At 49.3% G+C, this 17,123-nt stretch overlaps 8 protein-coding genes across 8 annotated transcripts; 5 read left to right on the top strand and 3 right to left on the bottom strand.

Moving 5' to 3' along the window:
• The first annotated feature begins 66 nt into the window (after positions 1-66).
• ASPZODRAFT_135683 (hypothetical protein) lies at positions 67-2,776 on the top strand. The gene has a single exon (XM_022723866.1). The coding sequence runs from the start codon at positions 121-123 to the stop codon at positions 2,314-2,316; it is 2,196 nt and encodes a 731-aa protein (XP_022578703.1). The 5' UTR covers positions 67-120; the 3' UTR covers positions 2,317-2,776.
• ASPZODRAFT_135682 (hypothetical protein) lies at positions 2,776-4,221 on the top strand (the record flags this gene model as incomplete). Its single annotated transcript, XM_022723865.1, has 4 exons — positions 2,776-3,051; positions 3,115-3,150; positions 3,212-4,046; positions 4,098-4,221. Exons 1-4 carry the CDS (start codon positions 2,907-2,909, stop codon positions 4,219-4,221), a joined length of 1,140 nt encoding a protein of 379 aa, XP_022578702.1. The 5' UTR covers positions 2,776-2,906.
• A 255-nt stretch (positions 4,222-4,476) lies between these two features.
• ASPZODRAFT_135680 (hypothetical protein) lies at positions 4,477-5,986 on the bottom strand. Its single transcript, XM_022723864.1, has one exon. The coding sequence runs from the start codon at positions 5,517-5,519 to the stop codon at positions 4,485-4,487; it is 1,035 nt and encodes a 344-aa protein (XP_022578701.1). The 5' UTR covers positions 5,520-5,986; the 3' UTR covers positions 4,477-4,484.
• ASPZODRAFT_849409 (hypothetical protein) lies at positions 5,641-8,276 on the top strand. The gene is made up of 5 exons (XM_022730262.1): positions 5,641-5,995; positions 6,100-6,260; positions 6,374-7,603; positions 7,656-7,904; positions 7,967-8,276. The coding sequence occupies exons 1-5, from the start codon at positions 5,931-5,933 to the stop codon at positions 8,173-8,175; spliced, it is 1,914 nt and encodes a 637-aa protein (XP_022578700.1). The 5' UTR covers positions 5,641-5,930; the 3' UTR covers positions 8,176-8,276.
• A 336-nt stretch (positions 8,277-8,612) lies between these two features.
• On the bottom strand, positions 8,613-9,602 carry ASPZODRAFT_145300 (hypothetical protein; the record flags this gene model as incomplete). Its single annotated transcript, XM_022725092.1, has 3 exons — positions 8,613-8,932; positions 9,004-9,223; positions 9,318-9,602. The coding sequence occupies 3 exons, from the start codon at positions 9,600-9,602 to the stop codon at positions 8,613-8,615; spliced, it is 825 nt and encodes a 274-aa protein (XP_022578699.1).
• A 650-nt stretch (positions 9,603-10,252) lies between these two features.
• ASPZODRAFT_168992 (hypothetical protein) lies at positions 10,253-11,176 on the top strand (the record flags this gene model as incomplete). Its single annotated transcript, XM_022726881.1, has 3 exons — positions 10,253-10,354; positions 10,435-10,559; positions 10,687-11,176. 3 exons carry the CDS (start codon positions 10,253-10,255, stop codon positions 11,174-11,176), a joined length of 717 nt encoding a protein of 238 aa, XP_022578698.1.
• Positions 11,177-11,454: 278 nt separating this feature from the next.
• ASPZODRAFT_154139 (hypothetical protein) lies at positions 11,455-12,424 on the bottom strand (the record flags this gene model as incomplete). Its single annotated transcript, XM_022726060.1, has 2 exons — positions 11,455-11,857; positions 11,925-12,424. 2 exons carry the CDS (start codon positions 12,422-12,424, stop codon positions 11,455-11,457), a joined length of 903 nt encoding a protein of 300 aa, XP_022578697.1.
• Positions 12,425-15,117: 2,693 nt separating this feature from the next.
• On the top strand, positions 15,118-17,083 carry ASPZODRAFT_18953 (hypothetical protein; the record flags this gene model as incomplete). The annotated part of the gene is made up of 3 exons (XM_022727314.1): positions 15,118-15,243; positions 15,408-15,796; positions 15,901-17,083. The coding sequence occupies 3 exons, from the start codon at positions 15,118-15,120 to the stop codon at positions 17,081-17,083; spliced, it is 1,698 nt and encodes a 565-aa protein (XP_022578696.1).
• Between the last annotated feature and the right edge of the window lie 40 nt (positions 17,084-17,123).

Genomic DNA, 17,123 nt, shown 5'->3' with positions numbered 1-17,123 from the left:
GGGGTGTTGCCTTACAGAGTAGTACGGAGTAGGTACCTTGTTGTTACCTACTAACCTAGTACCTAACATCTTGCTACGGAGTACCTTCTCTTGACATACGTTGATGAGATTATATAATCTATGGAGCATCTCAAGCAATTTCGCAGCTCCGTTTCAAAAAATTTTGACGAATTGTTCGATTCTGTTTACAAAGTTCTACATGCTGAAATTGCTGCTCGTGATGCAAGAGTTTTGGAAAGCGAAGAACGCGCCAGCGCGATAGAAGAGGCGCGTGTCAAAGCTTGCTCGAGAGTCAAGGAGCTTGAACGTCAAATCGAAGATTTTCAGTGTCGCCAATCACCTAGCATATCTCGGACTGAAGGCACTGAGCGTTCAAATGGCAGCTCATGTTTGGTGACAGAGGAATATGCACCGCAAAATGTTTTTAAATCATGGGAGAGCCATATCTCGAAGAACTCCAATCTAGATTTGTATAATCTGCTTGGAAACATCCATTATAAGTACCATGCATTGTATGATGCAGTTCACACTCTTGAAGGCGCCATGAAAGAGCTCAAGACACAGGCGAAGCGAAGCAAGAAGAAACTTCAACAGTGGCACGAACGTGTTCAATGCAATGAGTTCTCTCTTATTCTTGATGGCACTACAGTCAAATTCAGCCGAATGCCGGAGGTCCAGAAGCAAATTGGTGGCAAGTCTCAATCGCTTTCGAAGAAAGTCGAATGTCGAGTGGGACCTGAAGATAGGGCAAAGACCATGCCTTTACATCCACAACATGCATATAAAGGGGGCGTTGCCCTATCGGAAATTGACAGCAACACACTGGATCCAGCAGGAGCGACTCTTGAGCAAGGTTCGGCTTTGGATTCCACATCACTTAATAGTTCTTCTCCGGATGGAAGGAATTCAACACATATCCCACCACATGGCAATGAATCTTCTCAGGTAAAAACCGGTTTAAAAAGAAAGCGGACCGTGAATCTGGAAAGTCCATCGACTATATTACCTCATACAAGCACCATAGAGGTGAAGCCAGAGTCGATTTCTATGTCCAGTGAAAAGACAAAGCCGAGTTCGCTACAAAACTACCAAGAGCATCGCGCTGCAATTCCTACTGGAACGCAAGATCTGGATGATATTGGAATTACAGTTGAGACACCAATGAAAAAGCGAATATCTGATGGTTATCAAAATCATAGCAAACAGCCTGAATCAAATGACCACGAAGCTTCAAGTTTTGACCAGGAAATACGTGCCAATCGATATAGTGAAAAGTTACGACTTGACTGGCAGTTGAGAGAATGTCCCACGCCACTGCAGCCAGCCAACACCAATGCTCGAATGTCCAATAACAATATCAAGACTGCTGGTACCAAAGAACGGACAGACATTTGTCGTGCATCGGCAAGATTTCATTTTATGACCGAAGATGGCGAGAAAGATTATTCTAATAATGGGCAAGAAAGGCTCAATGAGACCTCGACAAAAGCGGCTGCAGTAAATCCTTCGAATATTGATGATGATAATTCTGTCCATCGACGGCTGAGTGGCCTTCTTGCATCTCCGTTGCCTTCGAAACGGCCATTGGCCCAGTTCAACGATCACAACGATCCCAGAAAACCCGCAGATCTCATTCATGAGTCTTCGTATTCAGTTAACCAAGATCATGAACCCCCGAAGACAGTTTCTTGCACTGTACATGCAGATTCTTCACAATCGAGAAATGATTCAATCATTGGTAGACGCCCCGAAGGGGTAGGCGCCGGTCAAGATCTACTAGTATGTTCCAAGGATGGGCCTCTTCGAGTTCGCTCGCCTCGAGAACTGAATCCCGAATGCTTCAGGTTAAACCCGGACCAAAACAACGGACTTGAGTTCGCATATGGGCAGGTCATCCGCAACAAAGCCGAGCGCCAACATTTAGCTGGCTGCATGCGCCCTGGATGCTGCGGGGATGTATTTCGTGCGATGGCGCGCCTCAAACCACAAACTGGTTCGGATCAGGAAGAAGACCAGAGACTTTTGGAAGAGTATATGGGGAAAGACAGCCATTCCTTGGATCAGCTTAGCGAGGAGTCTCGAAAGAAGCTAATTCTCGAAGCTCGAGCAAGGTCTCTTGCTAACAACTATGGAAAACACCGGCATCAACATCAACGCGCACATTCTCCTCCCGGATTCTGGCGTACGGAGATGCCTGATACCCAGGAATTAGAAAATGATCGTCAGGAAGCGAGAAGACTTGAACACGAGACGGTTACAGCGCGTCGCCAAGAAGCAATGCGTCCGGGAGGCCTATGGCAGTTTGCAGACGAATAGTTCATTCTGCCCTTCCAAAGCATCTCTGTTCTGCCTATTACTTTGATGACATGCCGACTATATATATATAGATATGATTAGACAGTGCAGGGTTACCATGGCGAACTGGACACCTCATCCAGCTAGTAGCTCTCGCGGAACTCATAATCAAATCAAGGACAGAGTCTATGCTGCTCTGTCGCGTTACCCAGTTTGCCGTAGGCCGTACTTATACGTCATCGTGCACAAGCAGGGCGGGGTGTTAGGGACTGAGGAGGCTGAAAGTATCCGTGTCTATACGGAGTTGGGAAAAAGAACAATGCCCGGGTCTCTTCTAAGTGTTTGAGAAGGAATACATTCCAAGTTACCCCTGGGAAGTTTGGAACTTTGCCTAGTCAGTTATCTCGTGTTGACCTCGGCATGTAACTATGTATATCTCTCTTGGCAGCCGTGACGTGACGTGCCGAAGACCTAGCCACTCCGTCACCCTCTTCTCGAGTCCGCTTCGTGACAGCCCTTAGGAAAGGAAACAGTTCAAATTAAATAGAGTTGTTCTACTTATGCGGGCTTACTTTAATGATCGGTCACTCATTTTTTCTGAGATGAAATCTATGTGTGCAGCTCAGAGTCAGATTCCCCTGAACCTCCTTCAGCCGTCCAAATGGCTTCTGCTATATGAGGATTTTGTCGCGAAAAACTCAAGCTCTGTTGGCCAAGTCGAGTCGGCACTGCGATCGCTTACATATATTATCCCTGGTAGGTTGAGATATCCTTGAAATACTCGGAAGGAGAACGTCAAGTTGACTGTGTTATCCATAGGACGATATCGGGACTCTGAGGTGCCTTCAGAATGTGGTATGCAAAAAACCAGCTGCTTGACAATAGTTGATAGATACATTTTCCTGATCTCCAACAGTGCATTCTGGCGTCCAACTTCTTTCGTTATATCATGATTCCCTCGTGTCCCGGGTTATTGCGCGACTCCCGTCAACAGTTCCTCGGCCCACCCCGACACCACACTCGCGATACACAAAGTACTGGGCATCTCAGTCCTCTCTATACAGACAGGTGGCTTTGGCCCTGCAGGTGATAAGGTATACCGAGCTGTTATGGGAGATGATCGCGCGACGTCGTGGCGAAAAGGTTCGATGGCGCATCATCGTCCTGATTGAGGCTGTCAAAGCTATCTGTCGCCTCATTCTGCTTCGCCTGACAAAATATCGACCACTGGTTAGCCCGCCATTACCGGAGCGGGAAGTTGATCCCCGATCGGTTGAAGAAGAGAGCGGTGATTGGAACGGAATGGGTTCTTGCGAGACTGAGCGATCGTCTGATTCGACCTGGACGATGCCTCGTACGGGACTGCCGCTTCCCTCCCTACCGGATGTTAAGGATGTATCAGATTATCTTATTTCCAAGGTTCTTAGCGCTGATGATATCAAATCTCCCAAGGCATTATTGCACCGTGTTACAGGGCAGGGTCAACTAGCCGAGGTTCTTTATACGCTGAGACCTCTGATTTATGCTCTGGCTATGCAGCGATGGAGCAGAAACAAACATGACTGGCGTCCTTGGATGTTGGGATTCGGAATGGAGTACGGATGCAGACAGTTGGCCAAGAGAGAGTTCAGAGAAAGAGTCGCAGGCGGCCTGCGCGGCCTGACGGGTTTGGAGCGCGAGGAATTAAGAAAACGAGGGTGGGCGATGGGGTGGTGGCTTCTGCGTGGCGCATTCTATGAGAACATCTCCAAGTAAGGCTTCACTATCCGCATTACTGAGAAGTTGCAACTAATTTGTTTCAGGTCTTGGTTGAAGGGTCTGACTGGGACGATGAAGGGGAAACCTCTTCTCGACCTGGTTGGTAGTGTGGTCGAAGACTACGAATATCTCTGGGACCAGTACTATTTCTCGACTGCAACTCTATGAACCCGTGCTATCGTTTTGACATATTATTCCCTTTCTTTTTGTATTTTTCTGAACATGACATTCCTTTTCTCTCCTATTACATCTCCATTATACCGAAGACAGTTCATGTACGTTCCATGTTATTGAAAGATACCCGACAGAGCAGGGTTTTGATTAGGATATAGGAAATTCTATTATTCAGTTCATGAATCTATACCATCAAATGAAGGATATATCGTAGATTATGCGCCAAAACCCATGCATTTATCGTCTGAACGTGAGCGTTATAAGATCTCAACCGCTTTGCTACCATACCAGGTGTGCAGCTCTTTACGAGTTGAGCTCCCCGTAGAGGCAGATGGCGCCATGAAACTCGTGAGCCGGTTTTCCTCTTCTTCCTCTGCTGGCCAATCCACCATTGCCCCCCCTTTCATATCGAGCATTTCCTTTGCGGTACCCCAGCTGAACCGACATTCAGGGCCCCATCCAAAGACCGGATCCATATTTCTTCGTAACCAGCCGGTGCACTTGGAGTCTGAAGGATAACCGCTGCCCCAGCTCGTCTCCGGGGATTTGTTTTCAACCAAATCAGTGGTGGCCTCTAGTGTTGCTTCATAGCACAGTTCCAAAGCTATATCTCTGGTCACCTTCGCCACAACACTTGCCGCACTGACACAGGGATATAGGGAGTCGGCCTTTTTCGCTACTGTGATTTTTAGCGAGGGAAAGATCTTTTCCAACTTTGCTTGGTATGAGGCGGGGTTGCCGATAGTATCGATATAGACCTCTCGGACGTCCACATTGCATTCCTCTACAATACCGCGAATGATCTCAATTGTAGCATCCATGGCCTGTGCGTTAAGATTGTAAACCGCAGCACCGGGCCGCATCATCCCCGCCGAGATGTCTCGCGCGGAGAGAACCTTGACTGCCCACCCACAGGATTCATGGAGAGCGTGTCCGGGGGTGCAAAGTAGTCGCATCAGATTGGCACGCACGCCGGGAGTCAAGACCTTACTGTCATCGAAACTGTGATCGCGAGCTAGAAGGGAGTGGTGGAGGTCCATCGGCAGGTAAAAAGCACTGTAGACCATTGGGCCTAGCACTGGCCCCCGGCCAGCCTCATCAACACCTAGGACGCACGGTGTGCTAGAGACATCCTGCTTCGGTGTCGCAGCTGACGAGGTGGTGGATTGGGGGGTAACGGCGGAGGGACAAGGTGTATAGTGAGAATAAGACTTCCCCGTCAGCAGTGGGACGCGTGCTATGCTAGGAGGGACGAAGCATGTTGTGTTCGATTCTTGGCTTGAATCTTCCATATCTGACCCCGATTGCTGCACAATAGCAAGTGAAATAATGAAGACTGTCCGGTAAAGAATGACTGAAGCATGGTGGTTGGGGTGTTGTAGGCCAATTTGGACGCGTCGACACCGTGCCGGACTAGCGGGCGGTCGCGTTCCCAGCGGAGCTACTCGTGTTGCTTGCCGCCCGTCAATTCAATTCCCCTCCGCATCCACGCCTGGTTGATTCCTCCGCCAGTACCGCCTTTGTCTCAGCACCTGGTCTCTTTCCACAGCCTGTTGCCTAGAGACGGCTTGATTTCAAACAACCAGAAAGATTATTGCGGTCACTAGATATTTCTGAGTATTCTTTGACCGCGTCCCCCTTTCGACGTGCCTCCCGAGCCTCAAAAAGTCTCCCACTCATCTCTCCACTGAGCGACATTGAAGATGGCTCCGAGAGGGCCCGCGAAAGCGCGCGACTATGATTATTCAAATGTGGGGACAGCTGGAAGGTAAGCTCTGATAGTCTGCAATAACACAAGGGTTTCTTTTCGGCGTCGAAAGTTCCGGTCATGGTCATGTCGCTGGATAGCAGCTGATCTTACAATTGGGACAGGCGCACCGGTATCACACTGAAAGAAGGCAAGATCGATGAATATGGAATGGAGGATCTAGACGGGATGTTCTCCTCCCCTGAGAAGTCACCCGTTAACTACAATGGTTTTGATGCTGGCGACGAAACGTCGATCGGTTCTGATGGGATGTCCATGGACGAAGGTAGGTCGCTTGACAGACATATTGTCTTTCATCTTTTCGCTACCTTGCCTGTGTGGTCGTGATCGCCCGTCATGTCGGTGAACTGGTAGTAATCTAGCATCTCGCTTCAACAGGCAATGCGCCCGATCCTTCAGAATTTCTGACGAGCACAAACGGCGGGCGCGGAACCTACTTTCTACCCCCAGTAGCGCGATCTCCCGTGAAGACCGGTTTGACCGGATCTCCGCGCCGGACTCCAGGCTTACGGTCGTCCCCAATTCGTCGCAATGAGGACTCCTCTAGCGCCGAGGATAACCATGATCTTACCATCGATAATGGCGAATCGCAACAAGATATGTCGCCCCTCGGACAGCGGTCTGTCAACGCCCAGTCTGTAGCGCAACCGAATGGAATTCGTAACAAGACCAAGAAGACGAAGGGGTCCAAGGCCCTGGAGCCCGAGGTCACGAATGTGACGGCTGGTTTCTCAGATAGCGACGCGGACAGCCAGTTGCAAGGAGATGAGAATGGCAACGTCTTCAACCAAATTCAAAACGAGCTTACTGAGACTCTCAATAACGGCGATGAGACTACGGGGGACGACCAGCTTCTCATGGAACCAGACGCGCCGGACTATGACGATTCCGATGCACAGTCGCCGTCTATTGTGGCCTCAGATCTACGCAAAATGAAAAAGCCGATTTCGGAATCCAAAAGAAATGGTGCAGGCGACAGCCGTCGCACTCGGACAGCCGTCGCACAAGAAGGAAGTGTTGACATCGCCTCGCAGCCGAAGCGTAAACGCCCAGGCCGACCATCCAAGAATGCGCGCAACGTGAACAGTGACTTGCCGGGTCAACGGCCAACCAAGAAGACAAAGATGTCCGAGCCGAAGGATTCGACAATAAACCTACCTCATAACCCGGAACTAGACAAGATTGTGGAGAATTATGCCATGCGCACAGGGCCTTTGAAAGGGCGCAGTCTATACATACTGAAGCGTGAGATGCCTTCGGATGACAGTACCACTCACACCCGATCGGGGAGAGCGTCTGTCAGACCACTAGCATACTGGCGCAACGAGCGCTGTGTTTACGGTGATGGAGAGGCCGATGTCGGTCAAAGGTTTCCGTTATCGACCATCAAAGAGATCATTCGCACCGAGGAGCTTGAGTCGGATAAGAAGAAATCTGGCAAACACCAATCCTCAAAGAAAGGCAGACCAAGGAAGAACCGGGACGATGATTCGGATATCGAGGGAGACTCGGCCGCCGATCCTTGGGAGAAGGAGGGTATCCTCCACGGATACATTCGAAAGTGGGATCAGAATATTCAAGCTAGCACGGAAGATGAGGAGGTTCTTGGTATGTCTACAATATCTGTTTTACTCAACATGGTGATTAACTGTTGTGCTAGACATCGCATATGCCCCGTCAGGCATCGAAACGAGGGGTGTGAAGAACTCGTCCTTCCGGTTCGCGAAACTGCTCAGCTCCTCGTTTATCGGTTCGGGGATCGTAGAACTAGGACCCGGAGGGGTCAAGAAGCCGAAGAACTCGAAGAAAATGCACATGGTGTTCTATGTTTGTCATGGCCGGGTCCAAGTCGATGTGTCGGGCGTTCAATTCAGTGCAGGAAAAGGCTGCGTATTCCAAGTTCCTCGAGGTAAGCCTTTGCGCTAGTTCTTTTCAGCAACCGTGACTTGAAGACAGACTAATAGGCCTCAGGCAACTACTATAGTTTTGCCAACACGCACCAAAAAGATGCCCGTCTTTTCTTCACCCAAGGCTGTGTCCCTGCACCAAACGAAGTCTCAACGCCCGGATCAGCCTCGAAGCTTGCAGAAAACGAGCGGGAATCGACAGCAGAAGCTACTCCTGCAGTGACCACCGTGAAGGGGAGGCCGAGGGGTAAACAGAAGGTCAACAAAGCCTAATTTTCTGATCTGAAAACCGAGATCCAGTTCTTTTTCTCTTCATGACCGACCACCTGTGACATGCTATGCTGTGGAGGCTTGTAATCTGGTATTCTATCATATTGCCATGTGTCTCCTTTCGACCTTGTTTTTAGCGCTCCATATATCTCTCATCTTATAAGGAGGATCCCGGCGTTTTTGCGCTAGTCTCAGGTTTCTCTCTCACACACATATGATAGTATGTTTCGCCTTCCACAAATCATGGGCTTTTTTCTTGTTTTCGTTGGTCTTTCGGAGAGGTACAAGGTTAGGAACTTGGGGGTGGCTGGGTTTGGTCTGACAGTTGGGTTCATGGCGGGTATTCTTCTTAAAAAACCCTATCTTTCGTTATCCTAATGTGCAAGTGCTGCGAAGAATGTGCATGGGTTAGCACCAGCATAGGTAGTAACATTAATAATTTAAATCTCCTCTAAGTCATCGAGATCATCATCTAAGTCCAAGGGCGGGAAGTCTCCGACCTCGACCTTCTCTGGCTTGACGAACAGCCCCGTCTTGTTCAGACATGTGAAGTACCGCTTCCCATTGAGGCTGCCGTCGTTCTTCCCCGTGGGCTCGTCCAGCTCTATGCCGACCCAGACGGGCAACGGTCCATCCGTGCCCAGCTCTTTCACGCCCGGATAGGGAATATCCGGGACGGGTCCGACGAAGCGGATGGTGCCACGTCGGATATGGGGCGGTGACGAGGGGAGAGTGATGGCACGCTTGTCCACGGCGATTCCTTTTTGAAGAGGAAGAAAAAAAATTAGAACAAATGCAGGACATCTTAGTCTCTCGTAAGGCTCATCTTACCTCGCTTCTGAAGCTCCAACAAATCCTTCTCAGCCTGCCTATGCATCAGCTCTTCGGGCGATTGGGCATTCGGGTCAAAGCGACCCAGCTTCTGGTTTTTTTTCCACGCCAGCACAGAGTTGGAAAGAGACTCGTATGTTTCCGTCGGGAGAGTGTACTTTTCAACCGAGGAGACGTCGTTCAGATTCGGCCGCATCGCTTGCGGGCGTGTATCGTGAACCTTACATTCTTCTTAGAATAAAGATAAAAAGAAAGAATACCTCTAAAAGAGGAACAAAAGAAAAGGATGACCCGTTTCAAGAGACTGTACGTACCACAATTTCGCTCCCCTTGACCAGCCCCCATCTCCCGATGATCTCGTCTTCCCCCTCGATCCATTGGTCCGACTGGCCCGGGGATTTCAGCTGCAGGCGCTGCGAGCCCGGCGGCACGCCCGTCATGGTCTCCAGCTTTCCCTTGAGCTGGTTGACAGTCCAGGACGGGGTGATGCGACGTTCTGTCGCCAGCCCCGGGTCCGATTCGGACGTCCCCGCTGCGCCGAAGGAGCTAGGTGTAGAGATAATGACAGAGACATCTGCTGGTGTTACTTGGAATGCCATATTGAACTATTTAGTGTATTAATGGTAGAACAAGAGTATGTGTGTAATGAATGCCTATGGAAATGGAGTTAGTTTATCTTTGGGTTAACTACAGGCAAAAGTAATCCTATAGACGCTTCTAGAACAAGAACAAAGTACTAAAAGCTAACATGGGCTGGGCTGGGGCATTAACAGAGCAATGATACATTAGTTCTATGCTCTTTTTTAAATAAAAGATCCATAGTAGACCAATAGTAATTAAAAAGGACAATGCAAAGAGAGTTTGAGTGCCTAGATACAACTCACAGGTCAGACCTCCCCCTCTATACCAAAAGATCGGCTCGACTCAAATGGCAACTCCAATCCTGCCAATGTAGCTTTTCCGTTTAATAGCACCGCCTCTGACAGATTATTGGATATCAGATCTCCTCCGACTCGCTGGACACGTCTGTAAGTCAGTTAACTAGGTTCTTTTACCCAACGCACACACTCGTCGATGGTCGCAATACAGTTGCTGATTCAGAAATTCTCCGAGCCACGTGATAAGCAGCTCGCGCCACTACCGAACTTTAATTGATTAACACCTACTGCGTACATGGAGGAACTGCTCTCCCCTGCAGCCAATACTACATCCGTACGGATAGATACAATACTATTCCTATATTCTAGCCATGGCTTCAGATCCAGCTCCAGGTGAGGAATCATACGAAGAGAAACACGTGCACGAGGTGTACCAGCAGATCGCGCAGCACTTTTCCTCAACACGATACAAGGTTTGTTCTTTTTTGAGGTATCCCATGTAAAATAATAAAAAAAGACCAAAAAACAGCTGCTAACTACACCTGCTGCTTAGCCATGGCCGATTGTGGAACAGTTCCTGAAGGGGCTTCAGCCAGGTTCTGTCGGGTTGGATGTAGGGTGCGGCAATGGCAAGTATCTGCCTGTAAACCGAGATGTTTTCATCGTCGCCTCTGATCGGTGAGTATTGGGGATCTTCTTTTGTTATATTGATTTTTTTTATTTCACAGCTTTATTTATTGCTTGTTTTCTCTATCTGAATTTTTTTTTTGTTGTATGTTTCATCAATACTGTATTGACCATCTAGATCTGAGAACCTCGCGCGAATTGCTGTGAAACATCAACCACATTCCACCATCATGGCCGATATTCTAAATCTGCCGCATCCGAGCGCGAGCTTTGACTTTGCTATTTCAATCGCAGTCGTGCATCATTTATCAAGTCCTGACCGGCGAGTCGAGGCGATCAAAGAGATTTTGCGCACGTTGAATCAAGGCGGCAAAGCCTTGATTTATGCCTGGGCTCTCGAGCAGAAAACGAGCCGCAGAGGCTGGGACAAAGGCGACCAGCAGGATATCATGGTTCCTTGGGTGATGGGTGGTGGGAACTCCCCCGCTCAGTCCAAGGACATGTCCAAGACTTTTCACCGCTACTACCACCTGTATGCAAGCCAGGAATTGGAGCGAGACATAGTCTGTGCAGGGGGTCATGTTCTTGAGTCTGGGTATGAAAAAGACAATTGGTGGGCGATTGCAACACGGGCCGAAACAACAGCCCCCTCCCCTGCAATAAATTGACCAAATGGGTACTTTGGAGGACCAGCCTCGAAAGACCCGCTTATCGGTCACATATCTCTGACGTGGCACAGAAAAAAGGAAAGAAAACATTGGTCATGAAGCCAGCCCTTGATGAAACACAAAGGAAATAAAATATCAACCAGCACAATCATGTGTAGCTTCTCTTCTTGCAATCTCAAAAAAAGTATACCACCATCTCCGGGCCAACGCTATGCAATATATCAAACGGAGAAGAGAGAAAAGAGGGGGTGCGGGGGGGGTAACAGCAAGTCATCAGATCAGGGAAGAGTTCGTGGCGGCGGTGGCGGAGGTGGGAAGCACATTACAGGGCCGAAACTCCCCGGCGGAGGCCCATTTATAAGCGGCGGCGGCCGCCCAATTTGATAGGGCTCTCTGGGTGGCGGAGCTGGAGCATATGCTGGTACCCCAGCTGTGAGCTCCTCCACTGAGGGCAGCTGGGATGGAAGATGCCGCGATGCTGAATCTTTTCGGGGCCGTGACAAAGACGTTCTGCGTGTGCGGGTTGCCGGGGGATCGATCGCCGCACTGGATAAAGAAAAAGGTACCACGCCCGCTCGACGGGCCATCTCCTGTTCTCCGAGCTGCCAGTGCATGGCCTCTGCTGCCCGCCATGGAATGGCCATTTCCTCGGCCACCTTCGACCACATTTCCGCCTTGAATCTATCCGAGTCAGTACTTACTTTAGCCTAAAAAAAGGAGAGAGAGAAAGAGATAAGAGCGTTTGTACCTTTCGTACAACCGTGCGAGCTTGTTTTTCTTGTCTTCGTCCCACTCACTTCGACGCTCCAGATAGTTTTGATAGTGCAGGCGACAGCTGATGGCACTTCGACCGGGCAACCGCTTGCTGATGTCCTCCCACTTCATTCCGCTGCCCCGCAGCTCGATGATCAACGCATCTTCTTCCGGAGACCACTTTGACTGTTTCTTTGCGGGCGACTCGGCCGTATGAGCGGGCTGCAGTCGTTTTGTGCCAGCCTTGACCGAGAGACTCGGACCCGCAGTGACTACCGGCGGCCCTGCTGGTAGTCCAGCTACCGGGGCCGCCGCTGCAAGCGAGGGCCCCGCAGCCGCAGGAAGCGGCAGTTGTGCTGTCAGCGGTGGTGGTTTGTAGTAGGCGGCAGTGGTGATAGGTGCGCGGGTGGCTTCTTCCTCATCCTGGGGTTTGAGGAGAAGTGAGATATCCACTTTGCCGGGAGGAGGGAGAGGCTGGTTGGGTAGCACAATCATATGCGCGTTGTTCACCGCGTGTCGAGTTGGCTCTCAGGTGCAGGAAAGTAGACGATCGAGAAATCAGCGCAGAGATCGAGCCGAACGTCAATCGACACAAGAGATAGTTTATGTATGGACTATCCAAGACGGAACCGACCAGGGAGAGAGGGAAGGAGGGGGGGGGGGGGGGGGGGGGGTAAGAGGTAAAGAGAAATGGAAGGCAGAGGGAGATCTATAGACTGGTTCGTGGCGAGGAATCCACAAAACGATTGGGGAAAGAGAGGGGTGTTGCAGAGGGTTCGGCAGCTAGCTGGTCGAGACGGTTCTCGAACAATAACGACCGGGGAGCGAAGGTATATAGACGATGGACAGCAAAAGAGAAAGTGGACCTAGGAACGGGTTCCATGGGAATATCGAACGGACGGGCTATAACGACCCAGGATGGAGCAAGAGTCTAAAGAGGTAGAAGCGAGGGAAAGGGCCCTAAGAGAGAGAGAGAAAAAGGACGATTAAGCAATTAAAAAAAAAATTAAAAAAAAAAAAAAAACGGCCGGAGAACCTATGAGATAACCGGGCGATGGATGCATGGGAAAGACGATCGTCGGCGAATTAACCAGGTGATGCATGCCGTTGCGACAAATCAAATGAGCCAATATGCGGGAAACCCTCACAGACTCGCAGGCCTCAACGCTGCACAGACAGTAGTAATAATAATACAGAGGAACTAATATCCAGAGGGACCCAAGCCCTCTCCACTCGAACCCGTCAAGCCCCATCCCTCTCGGGCAGACCGTTCGAGCCTACAGTTACAGAGCGAGTTACGAAACGTAGTCCTAGGTATAACTAATAGAAACTACTATAGTATGTGTACGGGTAGGCAACTTATGTAGTATGTAGTTTTACCAGTAACTCCCTACCCTTGTCAGTTCCTAGACAGGCAGGCACCTACCTACGTTGAAGGATACTGGGAAGGAATGTCATCCATCGACTGCTCAACCATGGTTAACGCGCTGTCTATCCCAACCTACCTCATTCTGGTGGCAGAGGCGAGACTTGCGGTGGAGTACTCCGTACTTGGAGGAAAACGGTAGGACTAATAGAGAGAGAGAGATCATAGCTGGTTTAGAGTGTGTGCATTATTGTGACCCTCTCCTGCTAGTTACTACTATACCGTCTACTGTACTACTATACTACTAACTAGATGATGATGCTACATGGGAGTAATTACTGAAACTTAATCCACTTACCTACCTACCTATCTTAGCTATAGGTACCCAGGTATCTAACCTACCAAGAGAAGTTGGAACTATGTAGTAGTTAGTGAAAAGTCTAAACCCATCTGTTCTGACTCCATACTCTTCCTTGTTTTCGTGGATTATGCCTCTTAAGTACTGGTTCAGTACATCCGTACTGGGTACTTCCTAGGAGCAGAGTGAGTGAAATGATCGCTTGAACGGTGGGCCAAATTATAGGGACCAGTGGGGTCCAGAGTGGCTTGTTTTATGATTGCTTCAGCAAAGCCACCGAGAACATGTCAATCACAGCTCATTTCATTTCGTCTTGGCGGGTCTTTCTGCTGGTCCAAGCGAGATTAACCCTCGAAGCACAGAGTAAGAATTAGATAGGTAGAATAAGGAAACGTGGCGAGACTTGCTGCTGGCTGGAACAAGGTACGGAGTACGGAGTACGGAGTACCCTGTAACCACTTACCTAGGTACTTGGTAGCTATCGTAACTAGGAGGTAAATACCTAGTCGTATACCTGAGATATACCTGAGAATATAAAGCTTTCAGCTATTAAACATGTAGACGTTAAGAGGTAACTAACTCATGCCTATTAGCTTAGGTAGGTATACCTTACTATTCCATCTTTTTTAGCGGTGTGCGGACCGTGCAGACTCCATGTCCGAGTCGGCTCCGTGACTTGTGCCCATCTGCAGTTAGTTTACCTTGCTAGGTCTCAGCTTCGTATCCTTAGGTAGGCAAGCATCTACGGAATCACAACTAACCACCTGGTAAGTACGTACCTAAGGTGCTTAACTAGTCGGTTGACTAACTGTTAACTAGCCAGGCACTCTGTAACTAGTGGATGCCGTGCAGTGCAGCAGGAGTCGAGATTCAAGATACCCAAGATCCACCGTTCCCAGCCGTTACACAATCTACGAGAAACACTTGGGGACCGCCCGCGTTTCATTTTGACGTGGTGGTTCCTTGCTTTGCTCGGGCATTTCCATTTCGTGGTCGACTCCGTCCACGCGAACCAATGGAGAGAGTCACGGCTTATTGTTCTGCTACTCCACTTTTCTGAAACGACGGTCGATATCAACAAGGCCAGTAAGAGCTCCTAAGGTAATCATTTGAATCATCCGATGGATGAGTAATGGTTTTGATGTATCATGTCTAGAATCACAGACAGTGGCATAGTTAGAGTCCTACGGAGTACTCGAGTCTTGTTATGTAGTATAGTTGAGAATGTATCGCTTCTCTAGTGGCTATAGATATGATAATCTATGTAGCGTGTTGAGTAACTTGAATCTCATCTACGAGCATAAGGCTCGATTCAAGATTCTTTATTGTCATGTAAGACAATTGGCAGTCTTTGTTCTCATTGTTATAAACTATAAAGAATATCTTCAAAGATCTTTCAGAGCTATATTAATCCTAACATCTCACACTTCAAAGAACAAAGCAGAATGACAAACCATACTCACAATGAGACAAAGAAACATGAACAACGGCCCTGCAGCAGGTCGCATGGCCTTCTCGAAGATAAATTGCCCCGATTCCTTGTCGAGAATGACTTTGAAGTACAAGTTCATCAGTCAAGAGACAGTCATTGTATATCGACAAGAAGTAAAGAGAAACAGTCAAAGCACCCACTAGAATCAACCGAGTCATGGCGGTTTCGCAACCAAAGTCCAAGAACAAGGCAAGGTTTTCCTTTCCGACTGAATCTACCAGATAGCCCCCCACCCTGCTAACCATTCTCAAAAAACATATAGGATTCCCTCATCGAAGAATGGTGGACAACCAACAACCTGCCCGTCGATGCCCCCACGCACGGAATCAAGAACGGGGGGGACCAGTGCTACCGTAACTCGGTCTTGGTCATGCTCCTTCACACGCCTGTGTTTGTGAACTGGCTCAACTCGCATAACGGAGGCGGGTGCGATCCGAAGAAATGTCTCGTCTGCCTCTTCAAGAAGCTGGCTTCCGTCTACTGGTCTAGCGGGTGTGACCAGGGAACTCGAACCAGGTGGATGAATAAACTATGGACTCCCTTCTATGCAAGGTGGTGCGCGAAAGGTACCATCCCAAGGCGAGGTCAACAGGATGCTACGGAGTTCTTGGTCGACTTGCTTAATTACCTTGAGGAAACAGATCCCGTCCTGTAAGTCATGTTCTATTACTGCATTTCCCTCTCTCTCTCTCTCTCTCTCTCTATACCCGCCTATTTCTCAATCTATCAATCTTCAAGCTAACTAATGTGTCCAGTGCCCAGTCTCTGAGCCAGATCTTTCAGGTAAGAACAAACAGGTACAAGTTCTGCGACAAGTGCAAAGGACCCCTTGTGTCCATGGGTCCGCCAGACAGCTGGTACTGGCTCAGCGCGCTTCTCACCTCGGGAGGACAGACGGTTGTCTCCACCACGCTGAAAAGGGCCCTCCGGGAGACCATGGCGCCCCGGCCTCTAGACAATGAAACTTGCAGCAAATGCGGTATCAAGCTCAGCTCCAAAGGCCTTCTCGATGATGAGACGCCAGAGGTGCTGCTGGTGTGTCTAGATCGGATCAAATTCGCAAACGGCTCATGCATTAAGATTGAGACTCCTGTCAAAGACTTCGATCTGGACCTCAATCCATATCTCGATAACGTGGCGGTCAGGCAGTCCCAACGGAAGACCGTCAAGTATGAGCTGTACGCTGCCATCTGCCATATAGGTAAGCAAATCATGTCCGGGCATTACATCACCTATGTGAAGAACGGAAAAGGTAAGATCCAGAAAGTGAATGATCTAACAGTCACTCCGGGACCGGAGAGTTTTGGGGCCTGTGCAAAACTGCCGGTAGATGCATATCTTCTGGCATATCGCAAAGTCGGCTGGGAAATCGAAGATGCTAAACCAACCCAGCAGCTGGCAGGCAAGGATCAAGGGGAAGCCCAAAAGTCGGCCACCAAGAATGAATCCCAGCAAAGAATCCATGCGGAAGCCTGTCGGTATAAGGTAAGTGAAGGAGATACCCATGGATTAATCATGGAGCAGGTCCAGCCCGATCCACAGCATGCAGAAAAGGGCGTCTATTTCGAGCTCAAGATCCATGCAGAGATCAGCGACGAGCTCATCGATCAGGTTGTGACCGCTGTTGACAAGGTCAAAGAGATGAAGAAAAAGCGTAAGCTGGATGAAACGGAACAGCCAGAGGGTAAGCCATCACCCAAGCGTACTCGAACACAGAAATCCAAGGTCGATCCCAAGCCCAAATTAGGACGACGAAAGGCAGCGGCGAAGTCAAATAAGACCGCGGGACCCAAGACGACCAAGAAGGAAGATCCCAAAGTGGCAAGGCCAGCTCGTAAAAAGAGAAAGAGGGACGACGACGATGGCGAATATGTAGATGGGTCGAAGACCACGCAAAAGACTGGGGGTAGAAGCTTACGGCCTCGAAAACGCAAATGACTTGGTTTTGTTATTCTTTGTGATTAATAAGTTGCGAGTT

This window comes from Penicilliopsis zonata (assembly GCF_001890105.1).
Source record: "Penicilliopsis zonata CBS 506.65 unplaced genomic scaffold ASPZOscaffold_15, whole genome shotgun sequence".
Taxonomy (NCBI): Eukaryota; Fungi; Ascomycota; class Eurotiomycetes; order Eurotiales; family Aspergillaceae; genus Penicilliopsis; species Penicilliopsis zonata.
The sequence above is the reverse complement of the archived record's forward strand: the minus strand, read 5'-3'. Positions and strand labels throughout refer to the sequence as shown.

Excerpts from the sequence above, each read along its gene's own strand:
- ASPZODRAFT_135680 (XM_022723864.1), bottom strand. The coding sequence starts at position 5,519 with ATGGAAGATTCAAGCCAAGAATCGAACACAACATGCTTCGTCCCTCCT.
- ASPZODRAFT_135683 (XM_022723866.1), top strand. The coding sequence starts at position 121 with ATGGAGCATCTCAAGCAATTTCGCAGCTCCGTTTCAAAAAATTTTGAC.
- ASPZODRAFT_849409 (XM_022730262.1), top strand. The coding sequence starts at position 5,931 with ATGGCTCCGAGAGGGCCCGCGAAAGCGCGCGACTATGATTATTCAAAT. Across the intron at positions 5,996-6,099 it reads AATGTGGGGACAGCTGGAAG|GCGCACCGGTATCACACTGA; the intron begins GTAAGCTCTGAT and ends CAATTGGGACAG. Across the intron at positions 7,604-7,655 it reads GGAAGATGAGGAGGTTCTTG|ACATCGCATATGCCCCGTCA; the intron begins GTATGTCTACAA and ends CTGTTGTGCTAG.